Below are 13,431 nucleotides of genomic sequence, written 5' to 3'. Positions count from 1 at the left end.
TGTAAACATTGTTGCTATAAACACTGGGGTGGGTGTATTGCTTGGAATTAATATTTTTTTATTCTTTGGGTAAATACCTAGTAGTGTAATTGCTGTATCAGGGTAGTTCTATTTTTAAGTTTTTAAAAAACCTCCGTACTGTTTTCCAGAGTGGCTGCACCACTTTGCATTCCCACCAACAGTGCATGAGGGTTCCCCTTTCCCTACATCCTTGCCAACACCTGTTGTTTTTTCTGTTGTTGATTTTAGTCATTCTGACAGGTGTGAGGGGGTATCTCATTGTAGTTTTGATTTGTATTTCCCTGACGATGAGTGATGTTGAGCATCTTTTCATGTGTCTGTTAGCCATCTGTATGTCTTCTTTGGAAGAATGTCTATCCATTTCTTCTGCCCCTTTTTAAATGGATTATTCAGTTTTTGGATGTTGAGCTTTATAAGTTCTTTACATATTTTGGATACTGACCCTTTATCAGATATGCCATTTGCAAATATCTTCTCCCATTCCATAGGTTGCCTTTCAGTTTTGTTGTTTCTTCACTGTGCAGAAGCTTTTTATTTATTTATTTTTAAAAGATTTATTTATTTATTTGACAGAGAGAGACACAGCGAGAGAGGGAACACAAGCAGGGGGAGTGGGAGAGGGAGAAGCAGGCCTCCCGTGGAGCAGGGAGCCCGATGCGGGACTTGATCCCAGGACTCCAGAATCATGACCTGAGCCAAAGGCAGACACTTAACGACTGAGCCACCCAGGCGCCCCCAGAAGCTTTTTATGTTGATGAAATCCAAATAGTTCATTTTTACTTTTGTTTCCCTTGCCTCAGGAGATGTATCTAGTAACAAGTTGCTATGGCTGATGTCAAAGACGTTACTGCCTGTGTTCTCTTCTGGGATTTTAATGGTTGAATCACTCAGTTGTACACCTGAAACTAATGTCACACTGTATGTTAACTAGAATTTAATTAAAACCTTAAAAAAAAAAAACAGGGATAGCAACTGGTAAAGTTGTAAACCTGTCAAGAGTTCAGCGAAAATGCCTAGGTTTTCAAGTGTTATTTTCCATAATCCTTGGGGGCACAAAGGAAAGATAACCGCGGTGTAGTAAGCGCACTGCCGCTCGCTGACTACCAGACCAGCTACGACTGGCGGTAACCAAGCCACACTACCCGTTACTTTTGTGATACCACTGTCCCTTTTGGCACTCACTCCGCCCAGCCCCACCACCGTGATTACCCACAGCTCTGCCCTCCACGCCACTCTTCCTGACTCAGGCCCCGCCTCTGGCTCAGGCCCCGCCCCCGGAGCCGCGCTTCCATCCCCCCCTCCCGGCGTGCGCGCTCCCTGCGCCGGCGGTGACGCGCACGGGCCGGCGCCGGGGCCGCGGTGCTGCTCCCGGAAAGGAGCGGACCCGCCAGGAAGCCGGTCCCGTGCTGCCGCCGCCACCACCGCGCCGCGGTGGCCGTGATGTCCTCCGCTCCCAGCTTCCCGCCGCCGGGAGTCCCGGCCGCCGAATCGGGTGCTGCCGAGCAGGTGAGGCGGCCTTACCGGCGCGGACGAGGGGAGGGTGGGGAAGCGCCCGGCGGAGCTGGGACGGTTGAAGTGTGGGGCCCGGCGCAGCGGCGAGGGCCACGGACGAACCCCTCTGTCCGGGGAGCCCTCCCCGCGCCTGCTGGCGGTCTTCCTGGCGTCGGCGCCGCCCCTGCGGCCCGAGGCGCGCGGCCACATCCGGGCGCCCCGGCGGTCAGCGCCGGTGACCCCGGGCGGCAGGTGCCCTCCCCCAGCCCCTGGCAGGAGAAACTGGCATGGTGCTGTCGCGCCTGCTCCGGTGACCACGCTGGATTTTCGCTCTCTCACACTCAGTGTGGGCGGATCTGGCCCCCACTGGGGAGGGACCTGGCCAGGGAAAGGGGATGTTACACCGACTGCTTCTTGCCTGCCGCCTCATCCTAACATTGGTACTTTCAGCCCTGGTTTTGCTTTGCTCTGCTCTTACTAAGTTTTATGCTTTAGATTGCTCCTAGGAAGAATGGAACTAATTGGACAATAAAGTGATTGTGAAAGCAGTGTTTCTCAAACCTGAGTAATGCGTGGACACCTTTTAAGGACACAGATCTCATTCTGTAGAATATGTCCCAGAACTTACAAGAGCCCCCAGACCCGTTAGATGAAGACTGGTGCAGAGCATTTTCAGAGAACATTTATCACTGTTAGGAAAGAAAAGAGATGCTTTACAGTTCTGGAACTTCAATGCTAGAAGATAAACTACAAATCATTAAAGAATTCTAAATTAGAGACTCAGATCCCTAGTTTGATTTCACATGGCAGCGTTTACCCTGTCTTGCTTTGCGTAATGAATTTTTTTCAGCCTTGGAGGCTTAAAAGAATCATATTCTTTGTGATACCTTGTATTTGATGTTATTTTGTCTTTGTATTAGGTTTATTCAGTTTGACAGATTAGCAGAATTTTAGAATGTGGTACTAGTTTGCATAAGTGGTTTAATGATTTCTTTCTGTGTTTACCTTAGCACTGATTAATCACTTGTGTCTGTTACATATTGAATCTATGGTTTACATTCTTCCAGGTCTAATTGGAAGGCCTGATCTCAGTCAGCTCCTGTGTCTATAGTCTAGAAAGAAGGAAAGAAAGTAATAAAGTTGATCTAAGGATTTATATTGTACATATGTATTCAACATGTTTATTTAAAATAAACAACGCTTGGGGTGCCTGGCTGGCTTAGTCAGTAGAGCATGCGACTCTTGATCTCCAGGTCATCAGTTTAAGCCCCGTGCTGGGCATGAAACCTACTTAAGTAAATAAATAAATAAAATAAAATAAAACAAACTACACTTGAATAAAGAGAAGATTCGGAGTGTGGGAAAACATTAGAAAGTAAAACAGGTTAAATCTTGTCAAAGAAAAATACTGGACCAGTGCTTCGAAAGAAGTGTAATATTGAGAGTAGAACATACTAGAAGTGATACTAGTAAAGGCCAGAGGCAAGAATGAGAAGAGTGTATGTGGACAAGAAGAGACCCATCTCACTACAGCAGAGAGATGTTATCTGGGGCTGAGGAGAGAAGTTGATAAAATTAGATGGGACCAGTTGATGGATGTTAAGATTTCAGATGCCACACAGGGAAGTTGGTGTTGACCCATAGGCTCCAGAAGTTTCTTCAGCTGATCATATTTTGAAAGCAGCATTTTACACAGGTGTTTCTGAAGTGTGGCATTTAGAGTAAAGGCAGAAGGTAGTTGATCTGCCTAGAGTTTGTCTTGAGGTAGTGATGTCTGCTGTGGTGATTTTAGATGTGTGAACTAACTGATTTAGATGTGTGTTTGAAAAAGACTTGACAGGACCCAATGAATGATATAATATGTAGACACACAGATAAGTAGGATTCAAGGTTAAGAACCAGGTGACCCCAGCCAATAGTGATATCCCACTTGGCCTAGAGAATTTGGACGGTATTTGGAATTTGTCTTAGTTTCTGCCAAAAGATTGTGACCCCAGATTTGGACTAAACAAGTTGTAGTAACAGGGTGTCAGTAAGTTCAGGATGTGGAATTGGAATTTGAGGAAAGTCAGAGCTGCAGATTTCAGAAATTGCAGAGGTGATGTGGGAAAAGTGTGACCAGTAAAAGGTCATTTAAAATAGGGACCAGAATGTTGCAAATGAATAGTGAGAGGTAGGAAGAGGTTTGATTAGGACTTGCTATTGAAAAATAAAATTTTTAAAAATAAATATTGAAGAAAATGTAGATCATAAATGCAACTACGTGCATTCTTCTGAAACAAAGACTGAATTAAGTTATTTTGATGTCTTTCCCCACAACCCAGTGAGGCACATCATCCTGCACTTCACTTTGGTTTCTCATTCTCCCAAGGCAGTTGCTTCTTTTTCTTTTCTTTTCTTTTTTAAGATTTATTTATTTTAGAGAGAGAGAGAGGGAGAGAAACACACGTGCATGTGAACAGGGGGAGAGGCAGAGCGAGAGAATCTCCAGCAGGCTCGCCGCCGAGCACAGAGCCCGCTGCAGGGCTCCATCCCATGACCCGTGAGATCATGACCTGAGCCCAAACCAAGACTCGGACACTCAACCTACTGAGCCACCCAGGCACCCTGACAGTTGTTTCTTTTTCTTTTCTTTTTTTTTTTTTAAGATTTTATTTTATTTATTTGACAGAGGGGGAGAGGCAGGGAGAGGAAGAAGCAGGCTCCCCACTGAGCAGCGCCCCTCCCCCCACGTGGGGCTCGATCCCAGGACCCTGGGATGACCTGAGCTGAGGGTAGACGCTTAACCAACTGAGCCACCCAGGTGTCCCCTGACAGTTGTTTCTTTCTTACAAAGTTCTGCCTAAGTGTGTGTGGGCTCCTTTGATTGTTCAAGGTCCTCTTGTAATCCTGTGATATTTATATCATTCTTTTCTTCGTGTCATCTTACCTTTTCTTACTCAGGTCTAGCTCTTCCAGAGTCTCATTTGTCTATTATTTTGTTTGCTTGTGATTTGAGAATTTGCTAATGTCTGTCTCATTGCATGCTGCATTTTTCACCAGAAGAGCCATTTCACTTTGCAATTGATTTATGTTGTTTTCACTGTTTTCCTTAGGACTAATAGTAAGAAAATGAAAGAGACATTGAACCATGACCTTATGGACTTCTCTCCACTAGAGAATGTTCAGCTAAGGAGGGCCTCCCCACTAGCTGAAATCATGAGTCAGTGCATCTCTCTGGTGGTAGATCTAACACAATTTAAGCCCTTTAAAAACATGGCAGTTTTATGTAACATTCTAAACTCTGGTGCCAAGATTCTTAGCCACAAATACAATTGGAGTTTACGTTTTGAGATCAAATTACCATATTGCTGACTGCTGGGTAATAGTCATACTTTTGTCCTAAATAAAAGTAATTACTTCAGCAGTTTATAAGCTGTCCTATGTTCCTCTCTCTTTAAGCACCAGTTTTGTCACTTACAAAAATAGCCATTTATGCTTTTTGTCAAAATCCTCACGTATTTCAAAAAAAAAGTTCTAAGACAAACACCAGATTAAATAATGTTTACCAAGTTTGCTATGATCATTCTAAACAGTGCAACTTCCTTGAAATGTGTTCCCTTTTCGCTTCTCCCATTGAAAGTGTACCTCTCACCTCCAAGAATCTTTTCCTGTTCCCTAGCTTCCACTGTGCTCTTCTCTGAACTGTTATATGTTACAGCAAGAGTCTGGATGATTTAACATTGCCTTCTGTTATTTTCTTGATTATTTTACGGATATTAGAATTTTCTCTGTAACCAGTCTGCACACTCCTTGAAAACTGGAGCCAGGTTTGTTAATTCTCTGCGCCCTTCCTATCCCCTTCAAGCTCACATCATTGAATCCTTAAAGGTCTTTCTTCCCCCTAGGTCCTTGACTTTAAGCTGTTAACTAGAACATTCTTTTCTTTTGTCCTTAGTTCAGCTCTCACATAATTATCGATTTTTAAAAACGTTCAGATTCGAATTCCTATGTCATGGTTGCTAACATAAGCTTTCTTGATATATCCAGAAGAGAATTTGATGCTGGACACTGGAGATCTCAGTTGAAGGTAGCTTGCTGTTTTGTTTTGTTTTTTTTTTTAAGATTTTATTTATTTTATTTGACAGAGAGAGACACAGCAAGAGAGGGAACACAAGCAGGGGGAGTGGGAGAGGGAGAAGCAGGCTCCCCGCCGAGCAGGGAGCCCGATGTGGGGCTCGATCCCAGGACCCTGGGATCATGACCCGAGCCGAAGGCAGACACTTAACGACTGAGCCACCCAGGTGCCCCTGAAGGTAGCTTGTTAAAAATAGTTTTGTTGTCTCTTCTGCTGATAAAGTTCATGTATGCCTTTTAGGAAATAAAGGCAAACCCAGGGAAGAAAAACAGATGACCTGTTATCTCACTACTTAGCGGTAGCCAACCATGTTAACGTTTTGGTTTCTGTCCTTCCATTCCCCTGCTCTGTGCGTGGTGTGTTTTTTTCATGTAATATATCATGGATATCTGTCTCTGTCCATAAGTACAGATCTGCATCATCACTTTTAATAATCACATTTTGCTCCACCACTGCAGAAATGGTCCACGTGTAGTCTAGCCCACCCCCTATAATGCACATCAGTAACCATGTTATGCTATTATACTCAATACTGTCATGAATTTCTTTACACGTTTTAATTTTTTTAAAGATTTTATTTGAGAGAGAGCGAGAGCAAGAGAGTGCACAAGCGGGGGGGGGGAGGGGCAGAGGGAGAGGGAGAAGCAGACTCCCTGCCAGATACAGGACTCGATCCCAGGGTCCTGGGATCATGACCTGAGCCCAAGGCAGATGCTTAACTGACCAAGCCACCCAGGTGCCCTACACATATTTTAGTGAATTTACCCTATTATTTCCTAAGGTTGAATTTCTGTGTGATAGAGCACAGGGTAAGCATGTTTAAAAATTTTCGTATATGTTACCCATATACCCATACCCCAGAAGGTTAGTACCTATTTAGATTCTCCACGACAGTATTCCCCTTTGTTAGCAAAGTATTGTCAGACTTTAATCTCCACCGGTCTGATAGTGGTGAAGTCTTGTTTTTCTTTATGTTTCTCTAAATATAAATGAAGTTGTATCAGCCATTTGTATTTCTTATTTGGTTAATTTCCAATTATCCTTGCTCATTTTTCTATTTCAGTGTTTTTCTTACTTATTTAGAAGAACCTTTTATATATCAGGGATATTTACGTTTTGTTATAGATGTTTCAAGTAATTTTCCCAAGCCTTGTGTATTTGGGAAGGGATTTTTTTTTTTTAAAACACTAAGAAGTCTTAAACTCATATGGTCTGTTTTCTTGCATTTATGGATTGAGACATTGATGTCAGTTGTAGAAAAGCCTCACTGATTCCGAGTTGGGTACATTTTCATCTTACATTTTTATGCATATTTTTAACATCTAATTTTTGAACCATTGGAATTCTCATAAAAGTTGTGATGTAGTAATCTCACCATATTCAAATGCTGAAAGATAGCTACTTTATAAAAACACATTAAAATTCATTTAAACATCTCAGCAATTGAAATTTTTTTCTTTTTTGTGTAAACTTTTAATCACAAATATTGTTTGTCCCAAGTGTTGGGTACATGGTCTGATATGGATACCATATTGAAACCTGAATGAATTAAAGTGATTTTTTTTCCCCTTCTGTCAAATAGGCATCATTAATACTTTTTACTCTAGTGTGTGTGTGTGTGTGTGTGTGTGTTTTATTTCCTCTACTGCATTATAAATTATTTCAGGGCTGGGTCCATACCTGATTCATCTTTACCTCTCCCATTCCCAGCCATCCATGAAGCAGACAATACTTGTGTGACAGGCACTGGTTACTGGGGAAACAGAAGAGGAGGCTGCACCTGCCAATGAGAGGCTTGCCACGTAATGAGAAAGTCAACCACAAGTGTAATACAATAGCCCACTAATGTGATGAGCAAATGCTCTGGGGGTATGAGGACTAGGGACGCTTTCACAGAGGAATCAGGCCTAATTTGTGTTAGTCCACCAATAGATGGACCCGAAAGAGAGAAGCATTCTAGAAAGGTAGAGGAATGTGGGGCGTTTCGGTGACTCGCTGCTTGTGTTTAGTATAGCTAAAGCAGAGGGTACATATCTGTCTAGTCTGTCGGGATAGGACTAGAAGACAAGGGCAAGATCAGTGCTGTCTAATACAGAAGCTCCATGTGCCTACTGAGCACTTGAAATATGGCTAGTGCAGCTGAGGAACCGCATTTTTCATTTCAATTACTCTAAATAGCCACACATGGCAGTGGCTCCCCCTATTAAACAGCATAAGACTAGACCGTGAGAGCCCTCCTTTACCATCCTAAGGAGTTAGGACTTCTTCTTGAGTGGGAGAGAAAAGTGGGGAGGTGGGAAAAAAAATGGGGCGCCTGGGTGGCTCAGTCGGTTAAGCATCTGACTCTTGATTTCAGCTCAAGTCATGATCTCAGGGTTGTGGGATTGAGCCCCGTGTCAGTGCAGAGTCTACTTGTCCCCCCTCCCTCTGCTCCTTCCCCCTGTTTGTGCTCTTTCTCTTTCTTTTAAATAAATAAAATCTTAAAAAAAAAAGAAAGAAGAGGTGGGGAGGTGTCAGGATTCCCAGTTGTTTTGGAAAGATCACTCTAGTATGTAAGTTCTTAACATTTTGGGTCTCAGTTGACTTTTTGCCAGGCACTTTCCTAGGGTTTTTTGGTACTAGGAATGCAGCAGTCAACCAAGCCGACAGAAATCTGGCCCCTTGTGGAACTTGACACATGAGCAAGACAAATGCAGTCACACACCCAGTATGTTAGAGACAAGGATAAGAGTGTGGGTTCTCATGCTGGAATCTCAGCTTTTTTGTGTACAGTCATCTTCTATTAGCTGTGTGACCTTAGGCAAGTTACTTAGCCTCTCCGCCTCTCCTGTAAAATGTGATAAAATAGCACCTACCTTGTGGGTCATTAAGGGGAATCAATTAATATTTGTAAGCAAGCAGGGCCTAGCACATAAAAAGCTCTATTTAATAAATAAGTAAAAGCTAAGGGAAAAAATAAAAGAGATGGGTGGAGAGGATAGTTTGATAGATTGGGTGGCCAGGGAAAGCCTCCCTGGGAAGGTCACACTGAGTGAAGACCTGGGGGAAGTGAGAAAGTGAATCACCCAGATGATTTCTGAGCAGAGGGAGCAGCGCGTTCAGAGGCCCGGAGACCAGACGGCACCTGGCATGTTTGAAGACAGCAGGACGCCAGTATGGCTGGTGTGGAGTGAAAAGGGAGGGCAGACGATGAGATCAGAGCAGTGACAGGTGGCGAGGTTCCGTGGACCACGAAAGTCAGAGTAAAGCCTTCGGCATGTACTCTAAATGCAGTGGGAGCCACTGGAGGATTTCAAGTACGAGAGTAAGGGGATCTCGTGCCTGAGCAGGGACGGGGGGAGTGTCAACTTCACGTGAAGAATCTCTGCCTAGGGGCGCCTGGGTGGCTCAGTCGTTAAGCATGTGCCTTCGGCTCAGGTCACGATCCCAGGGTCCTGGGATCGAGCCCTGCGTCGGGCTCCCTGCTATGCAGGGAGCCTGCTTCTCCCTCTGCCTGCTGCTCCCCCCGCTTGTGCGCTCGCTCTCTCTCTCTCTCTCTCTCTCTCTCTCTCTCTCTCTCTGTGTGTGTCAAATAAAATCTTAAAAAAAAAAAAATGTGCCTAAAGGTCTTGGATGAAGAATTGGAGAGCCACTGGGTTGACACTGTAGGTAGGAGGCTAACTTGTTAGGCTGCTATTCTGATAGACCGAGCAAGAGATGAGAAAAGGAACAGATTTTAGATAAAGTGAGGTTAAAAAAAGTGGAGGGAGGAATCTGTAAGAAACTGGCTGTGAAAGGTAAAGGAGAACAAGGGGTCAGGCCTGACTCCCTCGTTTCTGGTTCAAGCAGCTTGGAGGAATTAAGACTGAGATTGTAGGGCGGGCCAGGTTAAGGGAGAAGGGAGGGTGGATTGCAGTCCAAGCGTGGGTTTTAGGACTCCTTTTCATGGGCTGTTGCTGTGTTCAGATGGAGGTGTCGGTGGATGCTTGAAGATCTCTGCAGCTGTAGCTCAGAAGAGAAGCCTGGGGTAGAGAAAGAAGTTTTTGAGTGATCTGCTAATTGAAGCCGTCAATGAGACTGAGCAGCAGGAGCAGAGATCAGAGTTGGGGGAAAACGGAGCCTAGCCAGGAAGAAGCCCAGGGCACGGCAGAGCAGCCAGGCCTTTAGGAAGGAGACCTGGGGGCGTCCTTGCTGCTCAAGGGCTAGGAAGCCGGCAAGGGCAGATGGCTGTCTTGAGAGGCCTGGAAGAGGTAAAGCCACAGAACCAAGGAAGAGGGAGGTCTTTGGATCCAGTAGGTCAGAAGGAGGCCCTAGCTGTCAGCCCCCACTAGCCCTTGTTTTCTCTGCGAATTGAGGCCCGGGAGCTGAAGGAGTGCGAGGCGGTAGCGGGGGATGCGCCGGGGCGGACTCGGAACACGGTACCTTGTGTGGTCCTTTGTGCGTGAGCTCACCTCTCTCTTCTGTGAGTCCGTATTTCAGATTCCCATTCAGTGACTTTTCCTGCCTACTGCCCTGACCCCGAGTCTTCCTTAATTCAGTACCTATTTGATGAGCTGGTATTTTGGGGTCACTGATTGGCTTTTAGGTAGAGAGCACTAACTAGTTGCCAAACTATTACCATCTCTTTCCAATTTTAGCGAGCACCAGACTATTACCATCTCTTGATTTAGGCCTGTATCTCTGACAGCATGAAATTGACTTAGAAGTGTGGTGCTCAGAATAGGCCCTTCTGCCAGCTTCAGTGCAAGGTTCGTGTCCCAGATTATGTGTGGTTGGATTTAAACCCGTACTTGGTGAAAGAACATAGATGTCGTCTTGGATTGTGCCATCTTTATGACTTTTCTCACTTTCTGGAACAGGAGGTCTCTAACTCCGGGAGGACCCCATTATTTCTGTGATGGTGTGTGAGGACTGACTCCTAGAACGTTGCCTGGTCTTGGACCCATCAGCATGGGGAGGTGAGTGACGGTGTCTCATCGCCAGTACTTGTAAAACCTGAGGTTTTGGTGCCACAGGAGCAGATCTTTTATTTTTTTTTTAAACATTTTTATTTATTTGACACAGAGAGAAGGAGATAGTGAGAGAGAGACAGCACAAGCGGGGGAGCGGCAGGCAGGCAGAGAGAGAGGGAGAAGTAGGCTCCCCGCGGAGCAGGGAGCCCGATGCGGGACTCGATCCCAGGACCCTGGGATCATGACGTGAGCCAAAGGCAGCCCTTTAACCGACTGAGCCACCCAGGCGCCCCCACAGGAGCAGATCTTGAAAGGAAAAAAAAAAAAATCTGAATTCCAAGTGAAAAGTGTTCAAAGTTATGCTACACTTCTGTTTAACAACTTTGTTCTTCCAGGCCTCACTAGGGCGCCTGTTACAGAAAATGGTCATGCCAGGTGGATTCTGCAGGGGTTAACGTAGCTTACAGTGAAGGGCAGGTGTGTTGGAATCTGTGAGGGGTTGTATTAAGCACAGTATAGCTGTCTGGAAGCCTTGGAGGAGTGGGCAGGGGATGACACACTCTGTGGAGTGGCCCAAGGACCCACATGGAGACTAGACACTGCAGGTGCAAAATTCCACTAGGTTAGCAGGATATCTCCCCCTTCTGTGAGGTATTTTAGTCCAGGAAGCACTCTTTAAAGAAATTAACCACAAAACAATAACATCTATTCTAAATGTAGCAAGCTTTTTTTAAGCCTACTAATAATCTCTTAACCCTGACATAAACGGAGAAGAAAAGTGTTTATTTGCAAAAATGTCTCAAATAATTCTAAAAACACAGGACATACAAAACTCATTTATTGGCTTTATTATGGGGATGTTATTAAAGACACTTTTTTTCTGCCATTTTCTCACTCAGTCATCGGGGATATTTGCCTTGGGATTCAATGTTAAGAAAGTCTTCCTCCTCCTGAGCTGTTTATATGTTTCTAATCTGATGGACAAGGTTTTGGCCTCTAGACCACCTTTACAGGCCTGTCTTATTATACGTATTTCTTTGTACTGAATTGTTTCTCGGTTTCATCATCCTTAAACAGGAGTTCATTGTAGATTTATATATTTATCATATTGAACTGACTCTTGTCTCTAATTTTTTTTGGGGGGAACAAAGTATGGTACAAATAATAATTACATAATATTGTCAAGAAAGGTAGAAAAACACAGAAGTGTCATAAACATCAGGGTGTAATTTTCATTCATGCAGTTTTATAATAGTGAGTAAAATAGCAAAATAGCAATAGGGAAGATGCTGGCCTACAGATACCTCCCTGCAGGGTAACAGGGGTGGCTTGAGCCAAATGTCTTAACCTTGAGATCCGTTTAGGTGAGGAGAGGCCTCTTTGGAGCAGATTGCTTTAAAATCTGGTTAGTTGGTTTTTTTTTTTTTTTTAATTTTAGGATTGGCATCTCCTGTCTTTTTCCTGCTTCCTGGCATTTTAGCATCTCTCCAGTGGGGTGTCCTCGAATTCTGAATACCAATTTACGCCAGATTATTGTTATTAGTATCCTGGCTGCTGCTGTTTCACTTTTATACTTTTCTGTTGTTATAATCCGAAATAAGTATGGGCGACTATCCAGAGATAAGAAGTTTCAAAGGTAAGAGAAAAAACATTTCTAGATGGGATGCTTCATTTTACATTAGGGATTAGGTTGGAATTGAAGGAGCCTGCAGCTGTAGGAAACAGAATCTGTGCCGAATACAGCATGGCAGGAAAAATTAAACTGTTGGAAACTGTTTGATCATTAACCACCAAATCCACATCGTAAGAGGATTTAAACATAAGCTTCTCCTGTGATATCTTTTAAGCTGATTTTTCAGTTAATGTCAATAGTTTGGGAATAGTTTTGCTTCTCAGAACTTGTTTGAACTTCTTAAAAGGAGTAATGACTGTGTATCTGATTTAGATTATCTTTATCACTGTCACTCGTTTTGTTTTATTTTGACTCTTTAATCATTTGGCAGTTGTAAAAATGCAATTGTGGGTCAGCTCAGAATTCACAGACTTGGTGTATATTTATTGCAATTGGTCTGTTCAGGTTCAGGATGAGAGTCTCTGTCTCAGTAAAAGCATGTGTTCATTTTTCTGAACAAGGTACTTGGCACGAGTTACTGACATTGAAGCTACAGACACCAGTAGCCCCAATGTGAACTACGGTATCGTGGTGGACTGTGGTAGCAGTGGGTCTCGAATATTCGTCTACTGCTGGCCAAGGCACAACGGCAATCCTCATGATCTGTTGGATATCAGACAAATGAGGGATAAAAACCGGAAGCCAGTGGTTATGAAAATAAAACCCGGTACGTAAAAGATAAATATCTGATTGATAATCAGGTTCTGTCCTTTCTCTGTGAGGTCTTTCATGTCCTCCTCTCCCTCTCCGTGCAGTCATTGCCCTGGTTCAGAGCTCACACCAGGACCTGATTGTTTCACTTTCTTTCCCCTCTTCTGTCCATCCCGCATGAGGCGATTAACTCCTTGATAAAATATCCAAAACCCTGTCTTTCTTGTGTCTTCTGCAGCATTTATCACAGTGCCTTACTCATGTGTCTCCTCAAGTGTTTGCTAGTTGACATTAATTATGGAGGGATTTTTTTTCCCCTCTTTGGTAGCCATTGGTCTTTATCCCTATAGACAGGGTAATTTCAGATAACTCATGGATATCTGTACTCTGATACATTGGTATGTATTTCTTTTTTTTCCCCTCATTTTTAAAAAGTGCTCCATTATATTTCTTTTCTTTTTTTTAAAATTTTATTTATTTGAGAGAGAGAGCGAGAGCACATGTGCACAGGTGGGGGAGGGGCAGAGGGAGAGAGAGAATCTCAAGCA

The 13,431-nt window shown here is 43.9% G+C and overlaps 1 protein-coding gene across 5 annotated transcripts in view; it reads left to right on the top strand.

The window, feature by feature from the left end:
• The first annotated feature begins 1,354 nt into the window (after positions 1-1,354).
• ENTPD4 (ectonucleoside triphosphate diphosphohydrolase 4) overlaps positions 1,355-13,431 on the top strand; it is a 39,158-nt gene continuing 27,081 nt past the window's right edge. For 4 of the 5 annotated variants that reach the window (XM_028114326.2, XM_028114325.2, XM_028114328.2 and 1 more), the window contains exons 1-4: positions 1,355-1,527; positions 10,468-10,566; positions 11,999-12,196; positions 12,694-12,899. In XM_028114326.2, coding sequence (XP_027970127.1) covers positions 10,559-10,566; positions 11,999-12,196; positions 12,694-12,899 — 412 coding nt within the window. In that variant the 5' untranslated portion in view covers positions 1,355-1,527; positions 10,468-10,558. The remainder of the gene's footprint in view (positions 1,528-10,467; positions 10,567-11,998; positions 12,197-12,693; positions 12,900-13,431) is intronic. The other variant, XM_088020996.1, reaches the window with a different exon arrangement.

Source organism: Eumetopias jubatus, unplaced genomic scaffold (genome assembly GCF_037043125.1).
Source record: "Eumetopias jubatus isolate StellerSeaLion01/CBP00866 unplaced genomic scaffold, mEumJub1_p1.0 scaffold_2, whole genome shotgun sequence".
Lineage (NCBI taxonomy): Eukaryota > Metazoa > Chordata > Mammalia > Carnivora > Otariidae > Eumetopias > Eumetopias jubatus.
Note: the sequence above shows the minus strand (reverse complement) of the source record. Positions and strands in the feature narration are given on the sequence as shown.